This window comes from Zalophus californianus, chromosome 11, assembly GCF_009762305.2.
Source record: "Zalophus californianus isolate mZalCal1 chromosome 11, mZalCal1.pri.v2, whole genome shotgun sequence".
In the NCBI taxonomy this organism is placed as follows: Eukaryota; Metazoa; Chordata; class Mammalia; order Carnivora; family Otariidae; genus Zalophus; species Zalophus californianus.
In genome coordinates this window covers 18,755,408-18,781,220 of record NC_045605.1, presented here as the reverse complement: position 1 = coordinate 18,781,220, position 25,813 = coordinate 18,755,408, and the positions used below count along the sequence as shown (strand labels likewise).

Sequence of the window (25,813 nt, the reverse complement as noted above, 5' to 3'; positions counted from 1 at the left end):
AGGCAGACGCTTAACCGACTGAGCCACCCAGGCGCCCAGGATATCTACATATTTTTAAAGCATCTCTGCACAAAGTATCAGCTCACAAAGGAGGAAAGAGGAACTTCACAGTGGGGAAAGCTGGCAGAGAGCACCCTCATCAAGTGATCAAGAAAGGGATAACTAAAACACAGTGACATAACCAAAACACCACTTCCATGACAGTCCCGTCAGAGTTTTGTATCCCGAATCTAATCACGAAGAAACAATCAGACAAAGGCAAACTGTGGGACAGTTTACAAAATCACTAAGCTGCAATCTTCAAAACTATCCCAAATATCATGAATGTGCAGGAAAGATTAAGGAACTGTTCCAAACTGAATGAGACTAAAATTAAACATGTGATTCTCAACTGGATCCTCTGGGACAACCGGACCTCCTTTTCCCTTCAGGGTGAGATGTTTGCTGGCCAAATCAACCCTGATCTCCAAGGCTTGGGAAAATCTTCCTGCTCTGAAGTAGTGTCAGACATAATAGGTTCTTTTCTTTTCTTTTTTCTTTTCTTTTCTTTTTCCTTTCTTTCTTTTCTTTTCCTTTCTTTTTTAAACTATGAAGCTTTTGTGTCCACGGTCCAGTCCTCATTTCATGACTCTGAATCCAGAGCAGATTGCCATGGGAGGACACCATCTTGCATTGCACTCAAAGTCTATTTTTCATGTGACAGTTATTATGCTCCTTCCCATAGGCTGTTCCACTGTGATGATGCAGCTGCCCCCCCAAATCATATTTTCTACTGCACAGAGCACTATACAATGCTCTCTGGTAGATGAGTGAGCTCTTCTTTTAATTTTGAATTTTGTGCATTTTCCTTCCTCTTTGTTTTTGCTCCTGAGTACAACCGTGTGATGTAGTTCATGTAGCTCTTAGAGTGGAAAGCTGAAAGAAAAATATGTCAAAGATGACCATTTATTTTGAACAATACTACACCCATTTATTTGAGATGCTTTGATTGCACATGGTATTTTTAGGTTCATATGTTAATGGCTTAAAAAATCAAACCTGAAATTGATGCATATCATAAATGGTCTGAATGCATTGTTATGGGCCGATTTTTTTAAAAAGTCTTTTTACGTAAATATACTAATAAACCTGAAATAAAATATATAGACATTTCTGCTATAAAAAAAAAACCTGAAAAAAAACCCCCACATTGTATTTAGCAAATTTCATACTGAAAGTAACAGGGCTTATGGGAAACATAGGGTTGGGGCAGATCACTCAAAGCCCGTGTAACTCTATATGCAGGGCTGGAGACAGCTCCAGAGGACGCCTTTTAAGTGAGCAAAAGTCGTGAAGTTGAAATGCTGGGTTGGTGGGAGCCCAGGGAAGGAGGCTGGAAGTGCAGGTTGGAGCTCAGTTGGAAGTAGCCCCTCTCACAATCCGTGGCCAGCCCCTAGGGATGTACCTTTCTGGGAAGGGAGCCTTGAGTGAAGGTAGTCCTTTTCAACTTTCTTAAAGTTGAGATGCATAAGGCTTTCTCCTTGTTCAACAGTTAAGCCGAGGGCTTTTCTTTTCTTGCTGAAAGTTATCATTCTACACCCACTGTTTTGGTTCCCCTTGCTTAAGAAAGTTGGCATAGGAAACCATCCAACTAACACGTCATACTGACAAAATTCTCCTACTTGCCAGCCGAGGACAAGAACACTGACATTCTAGAAACATGTGCGATACAATAGACTCTTTGCGCCTTGCACACACTTCCCTCTTCCACCCCCAGTTCTCACGGTTTGCCCTCTTCTTCTCCTGTCCCAGCTAGTACAGTGATTCTTTCCACTTCACACCTTACTAGGTCAAAGCAAAAAAAAAAAAAAAAAAAAAAAAAAAAAAGGCAGAGGTGTTGTGAAAGGCCAGCTTCCTACAAAAACCTCAATGAAACCAATAGAAACTAGCAGCTAAGCTTTTCTGCCTAGCTTGCAACTCTCAGCAGGTGGAATGAGTTAATTTGCAATGGAGGAACCAAAATGGTTGAAAGAAAGGTAGAAGATTCTTGCTTTCTTGTAGTACCAGATGCTCTGTACTAGATTTTTGTCAAGAATACACACATGCACACATGGGCGTGTGCACACACACAATCTCCTTTTAGAAACTCTTCCTTTCACTTTCTTTACATATTTTGCTTGAGAAGCTACAATGGAGTCATCAAAAGACCCAAAATATGTCTGCTTGAATCAGTTAAGCCTTGTGTTCATTTATTCAACACAAATGTATCAGACGCTCCATTGGCATCAGGCCCTGTGTTAGAATCTGAGGACACAACATAGATAAACCCAGCTACTCACCACCTGAAGGAGGACTGTGGTAGCTAAATCAACACATCAGAAATGACCAGAGGGTATGGGGTGTGGAAAGTGCTGGATTGTTAAGATGTATGTAAGATCCCCGGAGCACAAGAGGGACATGTGGTCCCAGGATGTGCCTGCATGTGACATCAAGAACTCATGGATGGCTTCCCATGGGGGCATATCTGCGGCCATAGGAACTTCATGGTCGCTGGTTTTCATTTTTGGAAGGTTTACTTGTGTTCTACGAGATGATTTAGGTTGATTGACTTTCTAGTGTTAAAAATCAGACTTTGATTTTTACCCTCCTCCTTAAAGGCAACAAATTAACCTCATTTTTCAAATTTGAGGTCATGTAATTGACTTACTTTGGCCCTTTTTCTCTTGGGATGATGTTTCTTCATTATTTGACCTGGATTTGTAACTTTCTAGAGTGTGTTCTGAGATTTCGTTTTCTGCAAGAAAAGAAAACTATGTTATTAATTTCGAGCACCCCAGACATCACCTATATGTACAAATGTATGTTTGAATAAGATGATCCCTCTGTCTACACAAGAGTGGACTTACCACTCGCCCTTGCATACCTCATGTCCTCATTCATTCCGAGAATTGTTTTTGTTTTTTGCTCTGATTCCTACAGGCACTGCGCTAGGCAGCGTAAGAGTTGCGGAAATCAAATGACCACAGATTAGAATCACGTATTGTTCTTTGAGATGGGACAATTCCAGTAGCCCTTAGAGAACTACGGGGATGCAGGATTAATGGGAGATTTTGAAACAATACTGTGGCATTTGCCTATTGCACAGGTAGAGCTGAAAAACCAGACCCTGTCTCTAGGTCTGTTTATGATGAAAGTTAGTCCAGCTGAATATATAGAGAGATTGACATCAAACTAGAAGAAGTTGTGTTTTCAGTAGGGAGAGAGCCATTCAAAAGGGAAGTATTTTGCCTTGGGACATAATGAGTTCTCAGCTACTTGGAGATGTTGGAGTCGTACATGGCTTCATCAACGATGTCCAGCACCACTAGAATGCGAACCACGTGCGTAATTCTAAGTTTTCTAGGTGCCATGCTCAAAGAGCAAAAAGAAGCAGATGCAATTAATTTAATAATTATTTTATTTACCTAGTAGATCCAATATATTATTATTAGACATATTATATTCGTGTGTGTGTGTGTGTGTGTGTGTGTGTGTGTGTATTGAGCTTTCAAAGTTGGGTGTCTCTTTTATCCTTCCAGCACCTCTCAAAAGCGACTAGCCACATTTCAAGTGCTCAATAGCCATATTGTGGCCACTGTATTGGGCAGCATAGGTCTAAATAATCACTCAGAATTAAGGAGGGGATTTATCCTGGTACACACAGATGGAATGAATTGAGTAGATGGTTATTCTGGATAACTTCTAAGGTCCCTTCCAGCCCTGATATGTGTTGAATCTGTGCATTTTAATAGGTACCTTCCATGGTAGATAAATTATATATGTATATATGGTATATATACATATATATATAGTTGCCAAAGATAACTTTTTAATCAGAATGCTTAGGAAACATTACTCGCATATTATGGGTGAGGGAAGCTGAATACATGCTTTCAAAGTAAGAACAGAACCCAAACAGTCTATATTCAAACTTTGATTTGCTGTCCTTGGAATATGAACTCCTTGAGAGCAGGGACCTGGTCTCTCTTGTTGACAGAAGTATCCCCCACGCCTGAAACAGCGTCTGGCACACAAGAAGTGCTCAATGAATGCTTTCTGAATGAATGATTGAGTTTTCCACTCAGGATCCTTTTGTGACTGGAAGCTTTTATAATTTAATGTCAATTCCCAGAGCTACTGTAATTTCTCTTGGTTACGCACTCTTTGATTATAGCCCCTGGAGATTCACATTCTGTATTTACTGCAAAACCAACAATTGCTTATTTGAATGGCAACACTTATCCAACAGACTGTGCAGCATCTAACAGAAAGGCTTTAGTTGGCAGAATTTCCTTTGTCTTAGCCCCGTGGTATGGCGCCTTGGAGCGCCCCATCGGGTCCTCTGCCACTCACCTCTTTTCCACACCACGTGCGCTTTCCGAAGCTTCATTATGAAGAGCTGGACAATGATGAAGAGTATGAAGATGAGGAAGGACACAAGGGTGAGCAGCAGAATGCCGTTTTTCCTCCTTATCACCCCCACATACTGAAGACTGGCTTCTGTACGGAAAATGAAATGAATTTAGACAGTTCAAGGTTGGTTTGTTTTTGTTACTGAGGAATTTGCACAATGCTTTCAAAATGTAGTGTCGGCTGATAGGCAACTCGGGTAAAAAGAGAGCTTTACCCTGAAGGGAAAGAGATTCACATTATTTATTCTCTGAAAACAAGCCAACGGGCATACAAACAAAGCAATTCTGTGAGGTAATTTGAAAAATGCTCTGAAGTTACATAGAGATTGAAGCTGTGAGGTTTCATTTGTAGAGAAAACACGCAAGAATATTGACTTAAATTATAGTCAGGGGACTTAAATGAGCTGTAAGGACTGATTTTTTGGCAAGGTGTAGTTAAGCAGCAAGAGGTTGTTAAGGAGTGTGAAAAACTATGCAAATAAAATGAAATCCATGAATGTTGGCTAGGTTAAATGTGGTCCTACGTGAAGGCCATTGGACATAAACTAGATGAAGATCTTTCTAAACCTCACATTCTGATTCTATGGGCTCTAGTTTTGCCCAGATGTCCTGGCCCCCTCTCAACCAACAAGCAGTTAAGGAGCACTAGCTTTGTGTACAACATCGTGCTTGGAGCTGCATAAGACATGGTTCCTGTGCTTTAGGGGTAGTTCTCTCTCTATGGCAACAAATACATGAATCAACAGAAGTCAGAAATCGATGCCAAATTCTAGATCCATATGTGTTAACACCATAATGTGCTCAGGGATTCAGAGGCAGGAGTGGTCCCTGAATTAGTCAGGAAGTTCTCAGTGAAGACCTTGGCCTTGAAAGAAGGGTAAGGAGAGGGAAGATGAAGCCTTTCCTTTCTTCAGGGGCAGTTCAGGTCGTTGAGGGCAGGGCAGTCAAAATGGGATGATGTTGTCAGAGAAAAATGTGTGTTCTTCCTGGGACTTTAGAGACAGGACTGCAGAGGCAGGGGATGGAGGGCCCTTGTTGGAGGCTTTGAGGCTCCCGCTCCGCGTGGTAGACAGGGAGAGCCACAGATGTTTTCTGAACACAGGTGTGAAGAATGCAAAGGGGTGTTTTGATCATAGTCCTAAAAATGGACCACAGGAGGAGAAACTGAAGTCATAGGACTTGTGCAGGAGATGATGAGGGTCTAGATCAGGGGTTGCAGTGATAGTCGACAAAATTCTGGAAGAGGAGACTCAAAAGTCTTTGGAGATGGACTGATTTTCTATGTGTTTGTGTGTACACACATACACAGGAATGAAGGATGACACCAAAATTTGGGGCCTGTGTGATCATTTGGTTGAGGTGGTTTTGTGGGAAAAGGTGCTGTTTGGTTTTTAGTGATGTTGAGTTCAAGGAGATGGCAGAAAATCCAGCAACAGGGTTGTAGGAGATGGAATGAAACAGCAATTAATTCTCAGGGGCTTGTTCTGGAAGTGTAAATATGGACATCTTCTGCCTCGTGGCAATAGGAACAACCCTGGGAATGGGTAAACTCTTTAAGAATTAAGGGAAGAATCAAGGGTGGAGAAGTAAAGTCAGAAATGTGTCCACATATAAGAATCCAGAGGAAGAAGGGAAGTTCTCTGATGGACACAGAGAAAGAGTGGTTGGCAAAAAGTCACAGAACCAGGCAGAGTGTGTCAAGGAAGCCAGGGAGACAAGTAAGTCAAGGAACAAGGGAGTGATTAACCAATAGAGAGGTCAAGAAAAATGGGGACTGAAAAAGGCCATTGGATTTATTGATTAAGAGGTTAAAATGTCAAGTGTTTATTCTAAATGCTATGGGGGATGCTTACCACTGGCCAAGTGAGGGTCTTGAGTGGTTTGTTCTTTCTCTTCCTTGTCACTCTCGGTTGTCCTAGAATCTTCCATTACCGCAACTAAGTTGAAAGAAATTAAGACATGATACATACATATGACTGTATATGAATAGTGTGTATATATACACAGCCATCCCAAAGCAGCAGAGCAGCTTTGGAAACCAAACTAAGTTGTCCTCCTTAAAAAAAAAAAAAAAAAAAAAAAAACAACCATTTTTGAACCACTGACTTCTTCCAGAAATAGTTGCAAATGGCTGATTTCGCCAGGCTCGTTTCGCCTTATTCTTAAAAGGTAGGTGTTTACAGAACACCAGCTCTGGGCTCAGCCCCAAACAGAGCATTCGGCAGTTTTCTCACTGCAGCTCTGAATAGAGGCTTCTAGAAGCTAAGTACATTGTCTGAAGTCATGGACCTAATACGTGACAGAGCCAATGCTGAAATTCAGAATGCAAAGTGCACTGTTTTATGCTTGCTTCCTGAATCAGGCCTATTAGAAGGTCTTCAGAATGGTGCAAGATAACACCAGGGCATGGAAGATCGGCATCCCAAGCAGCCTGAGAAGCAATGATTTTTATGTTGAAAAATAGGCTCCCTTGTCATTCAAACCTCTGCTTGCCTCTCCCCCTTAGAAGGGGCATATACTGTGATGCTTTTGCTAGGTGCAAGAAGCCGTAAACATGAAAGATTGCGTTTTCTGATTCTGTTGCTCATCCTCCCTATTCCTGTCCTCCACCTGTCTCTTGCTTTTTAGCCCATTACACAGCGCCACTGTGTGGATCCCGCGGGGAATGAAACCACCCGTTCTGCTGGAAACGGGTATTATTAACAGTAATAAAACCGTAGAAATTGAAAGCTGAAAGGAAATTTAGAAACTGTATTAAATCTTATCTATGAAAAAGCAGAGCAGAAAATTGGGTTGTTTAGTGGCGCTGTAAGCCAATTTAAAGACAAGTAGATTCTAAACATGCTTAAAAATATTGGATTATTAAAGCAAGTGTTACGGCTGCGCCCCTTCCGATCGTTTTCAATTTCCATTGCCCTTCAAAAAACTGGATGGTACATATTGTTTTTATCGGTGTTTGAAAGCCCCAAACATTTACTTTTAAGTGTTATTCCAGATAAAAAATGTTTAAGAACGTGAGCTGATACTCAGAGCTATGAACATGATAATGATATGAAAGCTCTTATTCCACTCAAGGAAATTCCTGGAGACACACTATTTGAAACAAAAAAAGAGGACACATAGGAGTTTATGCCCTTTTTGGATGAAGCTCTCTTGCTCGAAACACCATTACAAATGAAAGTATTCATACGTGTATTTATTCATTTATACTGCATTTTCTTTTGTTTTTTTTTTAAGATTTTATTTTTTATTTATTTGAGAGAGAGAGCACGAGAGTGGGGGAGGGTCAGAGGGAGAAGCAGACTCCTTGCTGAGCAGGGAGCCTGATGCGGGACTCCATCCTGGGACTCCGGGATCATGACCCGAGCCGAAGGCAGTTGCTTAACCAACTGAGCCACTCAGGCGCCCCTACACTGCATTTTCTGAGTACCTGCTAGTGTCAGATGCTATGCCAGGTAAAATACAAAGATAAATACATGATTATTGCCCAGAGCTAACCATCCAGGGGGTTCACTGTCTAAAAAACTGGAATTATAACCCAGGCTTTCTAAATTCTGCATTTAGAGTTCAATCCTGTCATCGAAAACTATCTGAGTTCTTGACAGCCAAGTAACTGATGTGCTTTCAAAGGTGATTTTGTTATTCAATGGCAAAAGGCCCCACATCTCCAAATCCTGCTTCTTTGCCCGTTGCTGAAATCAAGTCTTTATTTTGTGTTTGGTCTGTTCCGGATGAGAAAACAAAGAAACGAATCTCTCCGTAAATGAATTCAACCTTGCCCTTTACTGCAGAGGAAATTCAAATGTCACAGTCGCATGTGCACATGTGTGCACGTGTGTGTGTGTGTGTGTGTATCAAGCAAAATAGCGCTGAACTTACAAGGTATTAGTTACCCTGAAGCCCATCCCACTAAGGGAACACTGCTGGTATGGAGCTCCTCCAGGACAGCACTAAGCTAGAGCCAGTGCAGGGTGTCCTGCCTAGTCTTATTAAAAGTTAAATTTTCAGCGGCTCAGTCAGTTAAGCGTCCAACTCTTGATTTCAGCTCAGGTCATGATCTCAGGGTCCTGGGATGGAGCCCTGTGTCAGCCTCCATGGTGGGTGTGGAGCCTGCTTGAGATTCTCTCTCTCTACCTCTCCTTCTGCCCTCCACTCCCCACCTCTCTCTCTCCCTCACTTAAAAAAAAAAGGTCAAAATTAAAAAAAAATCTTAGAAATGAGAATTGGAAAAATGGCCCTTTCCAAAGAGGCATGATTTTTTTTTTTTTTATTAAATCTTAATGGGTTGACACTTACCAGTACTAGTGGGCTGCTCAGGGTCTTGAGAGGACAGGGAGCTTTTCTCCAGGGCGTCTGAAGCCGTCTCTTGATCCGTAACTAGGAAAGGGGAAAAACAGAAATCTGCAACTACAGAGAACAGTCTCACCCACATGGTGCTCAGGACAATAGGTTGGAGAATATATGTGGCTGCTACCTGCTTGTGAGGTTCTGCGGAAACCTCAGCACTACGTGTTCTACAGCTTTTGCTCTGGTTTTTGAATCTCTATCCTGCTGCTAGCCCATCTGCTAGGCTGCCTGGCTGAGAAGGACAGCAGGCTGCATCCGGAGCGCTGTGTTTCACAATAGTATGCAAAGGCTATTTGCTGTCTCTACCTCCATCTACCTGTTAGTCCTTCTATCTGCCCAGTCACCTATCTCCATCCTTATTTATTCGTTAAGTGGCCTTGGAGTCAGTCACAGGTTGAATTCTGATGCTGTTAACTTACTTGCTGCCGAGTGAGTTTGAGCAAGATGCCCAGTCTCTTGAATGCTCAGTTTTTCCTTACCTGTAAAATGGAACTACTAACGGCATTTATCGTTGGAGTTTTTTTGCAAAAATTAATTTTATTCATACAACATGCTTAGCACAGTGCTTTGCTATTTATTAAGCACAATGCTTACAAATGTAATATTGTATAATGTAAAACGATGTTTGGGGCGCCTGGGTGGCTCAGTCAGTTAAGTGTCCAACTATTGATTTTGGCTCAGGTCATGATCTCAGGGTCGTGAGATCAAGCCCTGCATTGGACTCTATGCTGGCCGAGGAGCCTGCTTAAGATTTGCTCTCTCCCTCTGCCCCTTCCTCCCTTCTCTCTCTATAAAAAGCAAAACAGAACAAACAAAATAATGTTTGGGGATGTTTCCAGACATTCAGCTTAGCATAGATTTGACCAGTGAACAGGCCTGCAACCAGGGAGTGTATAGAAAAGCTGTCTGAAATTTTATAAATATTGATACTGATATGTGACAGGTGGGTAATGTCTTTATGGAATCTGTGAGTGCTTCTCAGCTTTTTATTTTTTTAAAGATTTTATTTATTTATTTGACAGAGACACAGTGAGAGAGGGAACACAAGCAGGGGGAGTGGGAGAGGGAGAAGCAGGCTCCCGCTGAGCAGGGAGCCCAATGCGGAGCTCGATCCCAGGACCTGAGATCATGACCTGAGCCAAAGGCAGACGGTTAATGACTGAGCCACTCAGGCACCCTGAGCTTTTTATTTAATCAAAGAAAGGGAAAGAGAATCTCAAGCAGAATCTGCACTGAGCACAGAGCCCAACGCGGGGCTCAATCTCAAGACCCTGCGATCACGACCTGGGCCAAAACCAAGAGTCGAGCGCTCAACAGACTGTGCCACCCAGGCGCCCCGAACCTAATTGTTTTCTATTAAACCAGATACCAAAGAGATTTCAGAATGAAAACCAGTGCCGTTTTTCTCACTAACATTTTGGTGTTGCAAAGTATAGTTATTTTTCCACACAAATATACCATTTCTGTTTCTATGTAGTGGTTAATTATTTTTTAAATAAATAAGTATTTAAACATTTTTCAGTTTTAATTTCTAATATGTAAATATTGACAGATACAATTCATTAAGTAAAAATTCTTTGGGGTCCTCCGTTATTTGTAGAAGTAAAGAGGGGTCTCAAAATCCATAAGTTTGAGAACTATTGCTCAAGTTTTTTTTGTTTTGTTTTGTTTTGTTTTTTAATCCCACCTCCAGTTAAGTAATAGGAAATCAAGATTCTTCATTTGGAATACTAAATAAATGAAGTAAATCATTTTGAAAAGGGTCCGATCTATTCCTGCTCTGTTCTCCTTCTCCAAGCATCACACTTCCACAAGCATCTAAGTGTGGATTTTTCAAAGGAAGACACCACTCACATCCCCAGATATGGTGCTTGTCTGATCTTTATTTTCCCAGGTCCTTCCATGCAGAGTGTGGAAATGAAAGGGGTCAGAATCCTTACTTGTAAATGTGTTTTAAAGCATCGTCAGCTAATCAAACTTTTTAAACTTATTGGATGAACAAAACGTGTGTAATGCTGGTGCAGCCACTCTGGAAAACAGTATGGAGGTTCCTCAAAAAGTTGACAATAGAGCTACCCTATGACCCAGCAATTGCACTACTGGGTATTTACCCCAAAGATACAAATGTAGTGATCAGAAGGGGCACATGCACCCCAATGTTTATAGCAGCAATGTCAACAAGAGCCAAACTATGGAAAGAGCCTAGATGTCCTTTAGCAAATGAATGGTTAAAGAAGATGTGGTATATATATATATATATACAATGGAATATCATGCAGCCAGCAAAAAATGAAATCTTGCCATTTGCAATGACATGGATGGAACTAGAGGGTATTATGTTAAGGGAAATAAGTCAATCAGAGAAAGACAATTATCATATGATCTCAGTGATATGTGGAATTTGAGAAACAAGGCAGAAGATCATAGGGGAAGGGAGGGAAAAATGAAACAAGAAAAAACCAGAGAGGGAAACAAACCATAAGAGACTCTTAATCTCAGGAAACAAACTGAGGGTTGCTGGAGTGATGGGGGGTGGGAGGGATGGGGCGGCTGGGTGATGGACATCGGGGAGGGTATGTGCTATGGTGAGCACTGTGAATTGTGTAAGACTGATGAATCACAGACCTGTACCCCTGAAACAAATAATACATTATGGGTTAATAAAAAGAAAAAAAAAACATGTGTAATATCTGTATGTCAGCGTAGTCACTTGCCGAAGGGAAAAAAAGCCATTTAACATATGGAAGCCACCAACAGCTGATATTGGAGTTGCTCTTCGAATACTTAATGGAGAGCTGGCAGTGAGTGCTAAATAATAATCGATAGTTAGATCAGAAATAAAAGTTAAGTCTTATCCTATTATTATTAGAAACAATTTATGGCTATCATTTTGAGTCCTGTAGAACTATGGCCATAATGGAGAAGAAACTGTGATTTCCCCTCCGGAGTAATTTTTGTAGCTGGCCTGAACAATAGCTGAAGAGTAAAAATACGTATTTTTCCAATATCATTGGTTCTTTTGTTTAAGAATCTATTCAGATTCTGGGGCGCCTGGGTGGCTCAGTCGGTTGAGCGTCCAACTCTTGGTTTTGGCTCAGGTCATGATCTCAGGGTTGTGAGATGGAGCCCTGCATCAGACTCCACACTCAGCGGGGCATCTGCTTGAGATTCTCTCTCTCCCTTTGCCCCTTCCCTCGTGCTCTCTCTCTCTCAAATAATCTTTAAAAAAATCTGAGTATCTTTCAGGAGCAGCCCCCCGCCCCGACCACGTGCTATGCTCCGCTGACCGTAGAGGCTGGAGGGGATGAGTCATGGAGAGGCAGGGCTATGTGTCAGATTATAGTAGCCAGCCCAGTCTGCGAGCCCCAGTCTTCTAGATGCGGCTTCCTCAAGACTTGCTAGTTTTGGTTTGATGAGAAAGTGACTGGTGGAAAGTGTGCGGTAGTGAGGGAGCCACAGCAGCAGCCCTCACAGGACTGCAGAGCGCTTTTCCCATGATGGTGTTCTCTTTAACCAGTGCCTTGCATTTAGCAGTTATTTCATGAACAGCTTTCTCAATAAATGTATCCTCATCCAGCAGCCCCTTCCTTTGCTAGTGTGAGTGAATCCTTGCACTTGAGGAATTCCTTGTACACTGAGAAGTACCTTATAAAATAACGAAGGTCGGAGTCTTATTAATTATAGATGCGTGATTCATGTTACTCCTTATTAGATACATGTTGGCTCACAAAGTTTTCTAGGGGCACCTCGGTGGTTCATTCGATTAAGCATCCGACTCTTGATTTCGACTCAGGTCATGATCTGAGGGTCATGGGATCGAGTCCTGCTTCGGGCTCTGTGCTGGGCATAAAGCCTGCTTGAGATTCTCTCTCCCTCTCGACTCATGGTTACTCTCTCTCTCTCTCAAAAAAAGAAAGTTTTCTAGAGTTTCAAAATTATTATTTTTTGCTTTTGATGAGGGAATCGGAGAACACATTCTGAAAACGGAGGCAACGCCTCTTCACATTTACTATTTGGCATTTTATTTACTAATATTTGTTCTGCCCAGAATAGTAACATGGTTAAACTAGAACCTGCGAAACAGTTATAACCAAATAAATCTAAAGAGGAATCACGGCTTGATTTGACTGTGTGAGTGTTTTATATTAACATAAAATAATGTTGACAAGTTTAGGTTTATTTCAGTTGCTATTATCTCCTTTTGGGTTGACTACAAAGGTAAAGTATGCTTCAGATGACCTTTCTGAAAACATGACTGCAATAAACTGGCCAAGTTATGCCGGCTGGCATTATCAAAAAGCAAGCATAATGCTATTTGCATATGGCGCCCTGCTAGGCTTTCTGCACAACTGGGGGTCCGAATGTTGGAACAGGTGCACCATGACGCTCAGCTGGAGAAATTTCAATCATTAAAGGAATTTGCTGTTGAGGAGAGCTTTGTGGACAGTGATCTCGCTCTGAAGGACTCTTCCCATTCCATTTAATTTTTTTTGACAGTGTAATGTTAAGGTAAATTAAATGAAAAAGACAATCATTAGTTCTTCTTACCCAAGTCTTCAGATCGGAAGGGTGCTACCAGTTTTCTTCCTTGTAGGCCTTTGTGTCGGATGATGCAGTCTACTGTTGAGCTTTTGTCCAATGTGTGGACTCTGAGGATGCTGCTGCTGTTACATTTCTTCCCATCAGTTTCAAATTCATGGTGGGTTTCACCTACGGAGCGGATTAAAGAGGTGCATGAGGTTGTGGCTACTTAATACCCTTGGGTGGGTTTGGTTCTCTCAGGGACCGATGGCCTTGACATCTTGGCAAAACTGTTAGACTTCTAAGTTATTCTAGATTTGGTCAGCTGCCTTGTACATGCTTGGCCCAGTCACAGGGGGAAGCAGCTGAATAGCAGTGGTTAGGTTTCTGTAAGCCTTCACTACTGGAAAAAAATCCAAAGCTTATCGTGGTTACACAAGGACAGCCTGATGTCAAACACAAAGACCCAAGACCTTACTCAGGGTGAATGAATAAGGCAAATGAAAGGAGAGGTCTTATAATGATGTAGAATTGTCATTGGACCGGATCTCTCTCTGATTATGTAAAATCCAATGGAACATACGTTACAATGTAAACAAACTATAAACAGTTCTCAAGCATGACCATTAGTTATCTTGCTTCAGTCAATTGAACCCTGCTTTAATCTAATCAAAGTGTAGATTCTTTGGTACCCTAATATTTTTTTAAGATTTTATTTATTTATTTGACAAGGAGATAGAGTACAAGTAAGCAGAGCAGCAGGCAGAGGGAGAGGTAGAAACAGACTCCCCACTGAGCGGGGAGCCCGACCCGGGACTCCATCCCAGGACCCCGAGATCACGACCCGAGCCAAAGGCAGACGCCTAACCGACTGAGCCACCCAGGTGCCTGGTACCATAATATTTTTATTGAGGGTATGACATCGTAGTGTACTTTATAAGGAGGAGCCTACCTGTTCCAATATACAAGCATTATGTTAAATGTATTTTCAAATTTATGGCTGCTGAAAAGTTCATGCTGAGGGAATAGCTATATCGTACCTATATATGAAATTATGTTGAATTTTAAGAAACCATAATATCCCATTTTAGGTTTCTACTTTGTTTTAAGTATAGGCATGTAATCATATTATTTGTGATAGGTTTTCAAGATGAAGGCACAATATCGATAGGTTATAAAGTTAATTTGGAAAAAACTGATAAATTACTGAATGTTATTTTCTGGCACCTGATACCACCAGAGGGTGCCAGAGGATTTAAAAATGCCTTGGAAGTTTAAGTAGGAAGGAAAACAAAGGAGGAAAGAGAACCATGTCCCTACTTACCATAGAGCTCTATGCCATTCCCTAAAATCCAGGTTATCTGCGGAGGGGGCTTACTTCTCACAGTGGAGCATTTAAGTGTAATGTGTGGTTTTCCATTTTGCATTCTGATAACTGAAGCTTCTAGAGTTGGCATGGAAGGTGTTGCTGGAAGAGAATTGATTTTTCTTTGCTCAGTGAGAAGGTCTACACATCCCAGTAAAGCATGGAGTCTGATAATCTATAGGGATCATTGTAGTGTATGGTCTAAACAAGGGGCATTTTTTTTTTTAACTTGATCTTCTCCAGAATACAGTTACAGGGCTTTTATGTACTTGTAAAGCTACCTTGGCAGTAGTCCACATTGCTTGTTACTCAGTGTATGATTAGTCCCTAGAAATTCCCAATGGTGCAACAGTTTTCACATTTGTTATCTGACTGTATTTGATTGGTAGAGTAGTAGGTGAAGAGTACAGACCTGAAGTCTAGTTCTATCTGCCACCGGTTATTGTAAGCACCATTGTATGTCCCTCAGGTTTTGGTGGATCAATTTCCTTGTCTGTGACATGAAGGAATTGTTTTATGAGTTGGCTGTTTCAGTTCTAGACTTGCACGAGTGTCTGCCTCAAAGTGAGTGAGTTCTGTCCCCTCCTAATAGCAAAGATGCATTTCTCTTACCAAGGGCCCATTTGTCCTTATTTTTCCTATTCCTGTCCTGGAAAAAGAGTTGACCCTTGAACAATGTGGGGATTAGGGGCACTGACACCTCCCCTGACCACCACACAGTTGAAAATCCATGTATAACTTTTCGCTCCCCCCAAACTTAACCAACAGCCTACTGTTGATGGAAAACCTTACTGATAACATGAAGAGTTGATTAACACCTATTTTGTATGTTATATGTATTCTACACTGTATTCTTACAATAAAGTCAGCTAGAGAAAAGAAAATGTTATTAAGAAAACCATAAGGAAGAGAAAATATAGTACCAGACTGTATTTATTTAAAAAAATTTGCATATAAGTGGACCTATACAATTCAAACCTGTGTGGTTCAAGGGTCAAGTATACTTTTTAAGTAGGCTAACTTCTTCCTCTTTCCCATTCTACTTCACACTTTGGTTCAGCACACTTTCACGTTGATTTGCTCATTTATCTGCCATTGAGACATTGCAAAGTCAGCTCCAAGTATGCACGGGATGTGTTAGATGCTGGCAGTAGAAATATGGAAAAGATAAAGCCCTTTGAGGGGCTAACAGTCTGGTGATAGACTCAGCCGCTAAGCTGTTAGTTAAAAGATCATGCGTTAAGTGTAGTGACAGACGTATGCGGGGAGTGTGAGAAGAGCCTACAAGGGCACACAAGCAGCGTGAGCCAGAGTGCTCTGAGCGGTGACCAGTAAGGTGGGCTGAGTCCCATCGGTTCTCAATACCCCTAGGGAGCCATTCCTTCCCAGATACTTTGTCACCGCGCCTTTACTTTATGGCAGGCCCCACGCTATATTAATTCAACAGAAGAAGCCTAAGACATTCATTTGTGATATGTGGAATCATGTCACTTAGAGATCAATAAATAATGATGTGTATAATTGATCTGAATTAGAGATCAATAAAAAGTGATGTTTATAATTGATCTGTTCCATCACAAAAAGCAGAAAAGTAAAGACAGCAAGGCTTACACTGAATACAGTGGACCATCCACAGAACTGAGTGAGTCCCAGGAGGCTGTCACTTCCTATCCACACCTCCCAAACCCACCTCCCACCGGAGGAGAGGACCTGGTTTTGGCAGAGGATGTGAGCCAGTTGTCCGGTGCAGTTACCTCTGAATTCATTCTATCTTAGGATATGCTGTTGTTAGGTTCTACTTTATTTACACGCATGTTTTGCTGCTTAGACTAGGGTGCCAACTCCTTGTGGGTGGGGATCATGCCTGATTCCTCTTTGACTCCTTGGAGCTTAGCACAGTGCCTGGCACATAGTAGCAGCTTATCAAGTATCAATTCTCCTTTCTCTTAGTTCCTTAGACAGGAAACCTCATTGATGCCAAAGACAAATTTCACAAAGTCACATTTTCATCTAGGGCTCACCAGTCAAAATACTCCCTTCTGTTTTCCTTTCAACAAAAGTTGGTAGAGGTGCCCAAGAAAATGTTTTGCTCTAGGCAATATTTCTAACTAAAATGTGAAGTTTAAGAATGATCTGTCCTGTTCCTAAGTCTGTCACTCCCGTGCTGGGTTTGCTGGCTGTCAGGCACCTACCTAGCACGATCACCTTTACTTCCTTTGTTCTCACGGAGTTGCTGTAATGTAAACACTTGTACACGCCTTCATCTTGCTGGGTGACGTTAAGCACGCTGATGGAGAGCTGATTGGTGGAGTGATGAAGAAGCTGGTATTTGGAATTTTTTAAGGCTGGACAAGAGGGAAAAAGAGTTGTTAGGAAGAAAGCGATCAGAGGAATACAGTCTCTCAGTGGACTGATTATTTGCAGGAATAGTTTTTGAATTTCACACTTTGACGGAACAAATGTCACATCTTCGATTGAGCTGCCTTCCAAATTCTAGTGTTCCCAGCTGGATGCCTCTCAATAGCGCAACATTTGTTTAGGAAATGAAATATTTTGATCCTGGGATCTGCGAAATAAACCATTTGCTTTTCTTGTGCACGTAGGAAATTAACACTATGCTGGTGAAGGGTTCGGGGTATAGGATGATTAATTTTTTTTTCATTTTTTCACATTATGAAAAATGCCCCAGTAAATTTACCTCTTTGAAACCTGATTGATTTGAGGTTGTCCTGTCACAATGGATGTGAAGAATGGAAGATAAAATGCATGGCTATCCATGCACTATCTAAAAAGCACTCCATTTGGGTGCTTTTTAATTTTAAAGATTTCATTTTGAAGTTAATCTCTACACACAGTGTGGAGTTTGAACTCATAACCCTGAGATCAAGAGGTGTATGCTCTACCGACTGAGCCAGCCAGGAGCCCCTTTTATTTTTAATTTTTTAGAAGTTTGTTATTATTTGAAGTTTCCTAAAGATTATAGCAAGTGTTTGGGTTTTTTTTCTGTTGTTGCTGTTTTGTTTTTAGATTCTATATTGACCTGGGATTTCTGTCTTAGGTCATAGGTCCCTTAGCAAATCAGAGTTTCTTGAAATGAGTGGTTTTGTCTCCCTCTCTCTCTGGATTTGTAACATGAACAAGCCTAAAATAGTTAAAGCCTTGAATGGCTGACCAAGAAAGGTTGTTTGTCATCTGAAATAATGGCTGTGTGTCCTGGGACACTGATGGTACCTGAGCTAGAATTCAGGCATCTGAACCTCAACACTATTGACTTTTAGAGCCAGATCAATCCTGGCCTCGCTACTCATTTGATGCTAGATGCCCCCTGCCCTTCTCCAGATATAACAACCCAAACTCTCTCCAGACATTGCCATATGTCCCCTGGAAGGCAAGAATGACCCTTGACCCTCAACTGTTGGTTGAGCTTCACCAAGTTCAATTAAGGTACTCTGATGTAGAAATTTGAGAGTGCCCATCTTCTCCCAGTTTACTAAAAACCAAACCAAAACAAGAGAAAGCATTATTTAACAGGAATGATCTCTACTCAAAGTTTTTCTCTGAGAACTTTTAACAATTAACATCTACTTACTTTATTGGTTCTAAATAGTTTATTTAGCTTGAAATATGTGGTTAGTTTACGTTGGACGTAGCGGCATGTAATAATGTTTCATAGCATAGGGGCGCCTGGGTGGCTTAGTTGGTTAACCTTCTGGCTCTTGCTTTCTACTCAGGTCGTGATCTCAGGATCCTGGGATCAAGCCCCGTGTTGGGCTCCACACTCAGTGCAGAGTCTGCTTGAGATTCCCAACCTCTCTCTCTGCCCCTCCTGCTCATGTGCTCTCTCTCTCTCTCTAAAATAAATAAGTAAATCTTAAAAAAAATGTTTCATAGCATACCAACTTTTTTAGAGGCTCTGCTTTTACAAAACAGAATGAAATTTGCTGTTTTGGAGACTTTTCCAAGTATTTGGCAGTTCAGAATATTAAATGGAGATATACAATGGTCTCATTATGAAGGGGAGGGATTAGTAAAATCCTGCCCAAAGAGATGAGCTAAATAGACCTTTAAGAATCCCTTTCCTTGGGCGCCTGGGTGGCTCAGTTGGTTAAGTGTCTGCCTTCTGCTCAGGTCAGGATCCTGGAGTCCCAGGATCGAGTCCCACATCCGGCTCCCTGCTTAGCAGGGACTCCCTCTGACCCTCCCCCCTCTCATGATCTCTCTCTCATTCTCTCTCTCAAATAAATGAATAAATTTGTAAAAAAAAAAAAAAAAAAAAGAATCCCTTTCCTTAAGAAAAAAACCAAACCATGTGAGTGTGTGAGGTGATGGATGTTAACTAGTCTTCCTGTGCTGGTTATTTTGCAGTAAATACATAATATTAGATCATTGTACACCTTATACTAATAAGGTGTTACGTGTTTATTATATCTCAATAAAACTGGCGGGGGATGAAGGGGCTGGGGGGAGAGTGCCTTTCCATCTCAGGCATCTGGGACTCAATGTGTGTTTGTGAAAATAGGAATGACTGCCCTCCCTTCCAAAGTAGTGGGCCCTGTCCGTTGCTCAGCTGCTCAGCAATCTTGCTTTTGTGCTGAGACCAACAGGAGAAAAGAGGATCTCTGGAAGGGAGCTTTGTGAGGTGACTATGAATTGCTCAGAGGGAAAACGAAGCAGCCGGCTCCAGATGTGGGGCAATGGTGTTAGTTGCAGGAGGACAAAGGGCCTCAAGTCTGTCTGCAGCCTGTCGTTGGTGCTGTTGGCAGTTTCATGGGTGCTGAGAGTAAAACAGTGATGTGGGGGTGAGGTGTGGGCATGGAAAGGTGCTTTGTAATTGAGCCCCCTTCACCAACCATTCCGGTGGGGTTTCCATTTCAGACTTCCCGTCAGAAAAAGCAGCCCTGTGTAAAGTAATAGGCCTCTGGGTGTGATCCCCATGTAATAGAAGGTGGGTCAAGCCCACTGTTTGGGTGACTCATGTTGGTTTCTATCCCACCAAGTTGTCTGTCTGGAAAATCCCACAGGTTGAGGTCTGGTGGTGATTTTTTTTTTTTTCACTTACCAGGATGCTCATTTAAAAAAATGGTGAACCCTGATGGGGTCAGCCACTGCAGGGAGGTGGTCTTCCCCTGAGAAATGACACACTTCAGGGTGAGCGTCTGGCCTTCCTCCACGGTGACTCTTTCTCTGTGGTTAGTCAGAAAGGCTTCTGCAGAAGAGAATTGGGGACAGTCAGGCTGGCATGGGCCAAGACACACTCCCAAGGCACGGCAGGGACTTATTCTCAACACAACCTCATTCATTTATTCAGTCATTCATTATATACTTTTTTGGTGTGTGTGTGTGTGTGTGTGTGTGTGTGAGAGAGAGCACACGGGGAGAGGGGCAGAGGCAGAGGGAGAGGGAGAGAGAATCTTAAGCAGGCTCCATGCTCAGCATGGAGCCCAATGTGAGGCTTGATCTCACGACCCTGAGATCATGACCTGAGCCAAAATCAAGGGTCAGATGCTTAACCGACTGAGCCACTCAGGTGCTCCTCATTACATAGTTCTTAAGAAACAAAACCCGAATCAATACAAAGGAGCAAGCACCGTACGTAGGAGCAGTAAGATGTCTCCTGAAGGAGGTCTGAATGAAGGGCTGGGATTTTGATAGGAAAGAAGGAAAATCTTGAACAGTATCTATTGGGCACTTTCTCTCTCATATGCCAGGAACTCTGCCAGGCCACGTTAACCTATATTTAATTTAACCTTTTGAACTAACCCTATGAAGAAAGATTTATTTTGCTGGCTCTCTAGATGAAGGAATAGAGACTGAAGTTCACACAGGTCCTGGGACTGGGAACTGTACCCATGTCTGTGGGCTTCAGAGCCCATGGTCATGTAACTAGGTCAGATTGTTTAAATAATGAGACCCCAGAAGAGTCAGCCTTTCTTGTCTCAATTTGTGAGACAAGTGACTTGTGGCTTTAAGTATAAGCTGTGTCTCTAGGGGCGCCTTGGTGGCTCAGTCGGTTAAGCGTCTACCTTCGGCTCAGGTCATGATCCCAGTGTCCTGGGATCGAGCCCTGCATCGGTCTCTGCTCAGCGGGGAGCCTACTTCTCCCTTTCCCTCTGCCTGCCTGCCTGCCTACTTGTGATTTCTCTCTCTGTGTGTCAAATAAATAAATAAAATCTTAAAAAAAATAAGCTATGTGTCTAGGATTCCAAGTGGTGTTCACAGGGAGTAGGTAAGCCCCACCTGCAAAAGAGTTTCTATGCTAGAGGAAGAATGTTCTAAGATCTCTTCCAATTCAATTGTCTACAGAAACACTTTCTCCAGGCAAACATGAGAGTCTAATTTCCCAAAATCACAACCCCCAGAGAATGATAAACAATTGGTTGTAAGCAGCTGCAAATGCAATCTCCCAAAAAGGAAATGGATAAAAAATAAAATAAATTGGCTTTACTGCTGATTTGGCACATTTATTGCCATCTGTTATTTCTTCAAGTTTTAAATTAAAAAAAAATTCTTTTTTTTTTCCTGAGGCCTAGACAAGTCTTATCAATGAAAGTACAAAACATTTCCATAAACAGAAGAATGCTGTGGGGTTATAAATTATGAATAGCAAATGCAATGAGTTTTACTGCATCATCTTAGACCTTAAAAAAAAAAGAGAGAGAAAGAAACAAGTAGTTTATTTCCTTGTGATAAATTTCAAGTATTAGGAAATGCTTTGGAGAGCCCTGGGAATTAATTGGTGTAGACTTTTTAGTTTGTTCCATTTCTAGGTCATTAATTTCAATCTAGCCTCTGGCAATAATAACCCAGAATTGTTGTATTGTATTTGTATTGACGTTCATGGGAAAAAAAGTTTGCTTGAGTTCTAGTGGAAAAATACCCGTATCATCAGCCTATACTGTAATGAACAATGAAGAGCCCATAAAAAGATATTGTGTTTTCATAAGAGCATTGAAGCATAAGCCCAGAATTCTGCTTAGGTTGGGTCGTTTGGAAATATTTTCATCTATAAAATCAATCCATAAGTGAGTAATAAAGATAATATTAGTAGAGATGCTTTGAAATGACAGTGGAATTTCTTCTAAGGTTAAGGAGCTTCTGAGCCAAGAAATTAAATCTAGAACTGTCTACCTTCCATTGCTTCCATAACCATTCCTGTCTTGATTCTTGCTTTACTTTCTAGTTCCTGTGCATTATCCTGCTTCCCACAGATTGAAGTTTCTAGAGGGCAGTGACTATTTTATATTTCTCTAAAATTCATTCCTTACAGAATGTATCACAGTGTGAGCTTGAAAATAATGGTTTAATACGAGCTTTCAGGATGGCAGCATAGAGCAGGTGATGGACAGGTATCTTTGGTCTCCTGTTGTTAATAAGAATACTGAGAGACAGGAGGGAAGTTACGATGTTGAATCCGTGATAGAATAAAGACCACTGTTAAAGAAACATGCCCTAATTTCACCCTTCAGGCCAGAAGTTGATACTAAAAAGTTTTGCCCATGTTCTTACCTTTGGCAAAGTGATTGTCTAGACAGGAAGCCTGCGTTTGGGGAAATGGGAGTGGTGAGATTTATCTGCAGCCTGTTTATGAATAAATTGTCTTCCATGTTAAAGATGTCTTTTTCTTAGGAGGTGTGTTTTTGAATTAAGTTGTTATGTGATTCTTACAATGTTTAAAAAATTGTAATGAAATATAGGGTGGTTTTTTAGCACATGCTAAAGAATTGTATCTCCTAAGATTAGTGTTTGCTCTTGTTGAGAATTTAATATCAGTCTACTGACCACAACTATGAATGCCTGGGTTTCACATGGAAAGGGCTGTGTTTGAGGCATAGAATAATTGCTGTTTCCTCTTCTCTGCTCCAAGCCTTGCCTTTAGCTTTACAGGCTGATTTCTCTTTCAGTGTTATCATGTAGACACCATGTTTGATTTAGAGACAGGAGATCATTGTAGAAAGGAAGAATAGCCCCAGAGAGAAGCCACAGACACACACTGCTTCAGCTGTGAGTGCTTACAGATATTGTTTGGTGTGTCTAGCTCTGCTGAAGGTTAGGAGACGAAGATCCCTGTACCTGTATTTTGATGGTACGTCTTCTAAGGGCAAGTTCCCCAGGATTCGCTCATTGACGTTGCAAACTAAACTGGAACTCATCTTTTATATGTATATATTTTTTTGTCTAAGTTTGGAGTCAAACTTTCACCTTCTTTGTCAGAAGGAGGGGTGTGGGTTACCTTCCTTGCTCACCACTTCCTCCCCTGCAGGCTCTAAAAACACAGATATCCTTATGCACCCTTAGCCTTTCTCGTGTAGATCCTGAGTGCTGTGTGCCTACTTCCTAGGCTCCCCGGCTGGGCTTCAGAGTTAGCACCTACATGGCTCCAGAGATGCTAAGCGTGCAAAGTGTGGCAGTGAATAGCTATGGAGTTTCTCCTGGGAGGTCCTCCCTTACTGCTGGCGGGTCATGTTTACCGAGTGGGTTATTGGCTTCTGACCACATTCGTCCATCTATGCAAGGCCATGTGTTAAATGAGGCTGCTGGCTGACTCTGGGGTTATAGATCGTGACTGGTTTATATATGGAAAGAGAACCTGTGCCCTTCATCATCTCCACCCCCACCTTCATGAATTGATGGTCTTACCAGTTCAGCGGCTTCACCCCAAAGCACATGTGACTGACCCTCAGGCAAAAGGCCAAGGAGCAGTCACAACCACCTACCAAAGCATGCATAGATGAAACCTATGCAGTTCTTAAGATTCCTTTTGGTTTTCCCCAAGATTTTGGGAGTTGCAGTGTCTGATCTCCCTTCTACAAGAGGTTAGCATGGTAGACTGAAGAAAGAGTAAAATGTTCCTTTTCCCCCCTTACCTTAGTAGCCCATGATTGCATGCAATAAATTTAAAAACTCCAGAACAGAACAAGTCTATTCTGCAGGGACCCCAAACTTGTCATGTTCCATTGGAACTCATCATTTCTAGTGTGTCTCCCTAGGCTCCATACACACCTAGCACAGATAGACCACCTGCTCTGTTCCACTGTTTGCTTGTATCTAATGTGGTCACCAACCACGGCCAGGTCCAGGCTCAAGAAGTCACTTTGCCTTTGTCCATGCTGTTCTATTGACCTGGATACTTTTTTTTTTTGGGGGGGGGGAAGGGGGCAGAGGGAGAAGGAGAGCAAGAGAATCTTAGGCAGGCTCCATGCCCAGTGAGAAGCCCGAAACAGGGCTCGATGCAGGGCTTGATGCAGGGCTCCATCTCACGACCCTGAGATCATGACCTGAGCTGAAATCAAGAGTCGGACACTTAACTGACTGAGCCACCCAGGCGCCACCAGCCTGGTTACCTTTCTTATCTCCTCCAAGACTCAACTCAAATTATACCACTTTTGTCAAACCTGCCTAACCAGTCTTTAGCCTCCTCCTTCCCCACAATGACCTGCCTTCTCCCCCAGATCCCTAAAGGTTTTGAATGGACTTCGAATATAGCACTTAGCACAGTGCTTTATATTTGGTTACAAGTATCTCTCTGCACGGGGATTGCAAACTTCTCGTAGAGAAGTTGTTTGCCATTCATTCATTTTACAGTCCCGGGACCTAACACAAAGTAAGAGTTAATTTAATTTAATTTTTTTCCAAAATAAGATTTTAAGTATTGGGCGCCTGGGTGGCTCAGTTGGCTGGGTGTCTGCCTTTGACTTGGGTCATGATCTCAGGGTCCTGGGATCGAGTCCCGTGTCAGGCTCCCAGCAGGGTGTATGCTTCTCCCTCTCCCTTCCCCTCCTGCTTGTACCCTCTTCCTCATGCTCTCTCTCTCTCTCAAATAAATAAAATCTTTTTAAAAAAGATTTTAAGTATTTGTTGAATTAATGGCTAAAAACGTGGACATCTATATATTCAGTAATAAACCGTGTAATAGGATGCCAACTTGACTCAAAAAGTGGAAGTCAGTTAAAGGCTTTAAACTTTGGAATAATTGAAAACATTCTAATTTTAGCTGTCTAAATGTACTTTTCCTGAATATATGAGCTGTTCTTTAAGCCACTTATTGAAGAAACTAATATTATTTATTACCAAATATTGAATTCATATTAAGTGCCTCAGAGTATAGGGATGAAAAAAGAAAGCACTTAATTTAATTGTATAAAATAGGAAATTGAAATACTACATAAAATAGGAAATCTAGTTTTTTAAAATTGTGTCATTCAGATGCAGTTCTCTGGTGAATGCAGATTTAGAAGGATGGGTGCATTACCTGAAACATAACTATAATTCAGTTCAATATTTGGAAACACACACAACAAGCAGGCAATACATTTAGGCATGGCTTCTTTTTTAAGACTTTGGTACAAGTTGCAATCAGAGATCTAGAGACACCTACACCCTGCCCCCCTTTTGATCAGGAATAATTTGACCTGTGCTAAAAAGGTAACAGTGTCTTAAATTTTTATCATGCTACATTAGAATTCAGTAAGCATCCAAGATCAAATTTGAGAATTATAATACAATGTAAAGTATGACTGACTGAAAAAATAAGCAGGAATTTTCCATGGGGCTCATTATTATCTCTGAACTAATGAAGAGTTGTAGAGCGCTTTGCCGTCTTCAAAGTGCTTTCACATTTTGAAATTTGATCCCTTTAAAAATCCAGGGAGTTCGGCCGTTGAACATTATTAATCGTCTCTTCATTTCAAGATGCAGACACTGAGTTTTTAGAGAACTTAAATTATCTGGCTAAGGCTTATACAGCAAGGAAGCTTTTAAAATCCCGCACTGATGCCCTTCTACCTGGTATGCACTTAAGAGACAGAGCCTAATGAGCTTGTTGCATTTTGCCATAACATATACGCCACAGGGCACATGCTACGGTGGCCCTTCCTATACTTATTAGCAATTGAACAAGAGATTAAATAAAGCAGTAACATCCCTGCATGTATGATGGTGGTGTAGCTTGGAAAGTAATCACATACTTACCTGGGTTGTCTTCTTGCTGTAGGTCCTCTGTGAATGCAGTTGACTGATAGGTAGATTTGGTAAAATACCAGGTCAACTGAGTATCATCAGAAATGAGCTCGAAGTCCTTACCTTGTAAGGGGAACCAGGCCAGCAAGCTGCAAAGTCTCCACCACATAGTGTGCCGTGCTGTTGTCACACT

General features: G+C 41.7%; 1 protein-coding gene across 3 annotated transcripts; it reads right to left on the bottom strand.

Annotated features, from left to right (window-relative positions):
- On the bottom strand, positions 1-25,813 carry CRTAM (cytotoxic and regulatory T cell molecule). Of its 3 annotated transcripts, none has more exons than XM_035722964.1 (10): positions 25,744-25,813; positions 19,724-19,870; positions 16,857-17,009; positions 14,623-14,766; positions 13,326-13,487; positions 8,727-8,807; positions 6,284-6,367; positions 4,372-4,518; positions 2,687-2,773; positions 1-915 (listed from the first exon to the last, which is right to left on the bottom strand). In XM_035722964.1, the coding sequence occupies exons 1-10, from the start codon at positions 25,787-25,789 to the stop codon at positions 785-787; spliced, it is 1,182 nt and encodes a 393-aa protein (XP_035578857.1). In that variant the 5' UTR covers positions 25,790-25,813; the 3' UTR covers positions 1-784. The 3 variants fall into 3 exon arrangements, with proteins under 3 accessions (XP_035578857.1, XP_035578858.1, XP_035578859.1); XM_035722965.1 differs by having other exon boundaries at positions 4,372-4,515; XM_035722966.1 differs by lacking the exon at positions 14,623-14,766.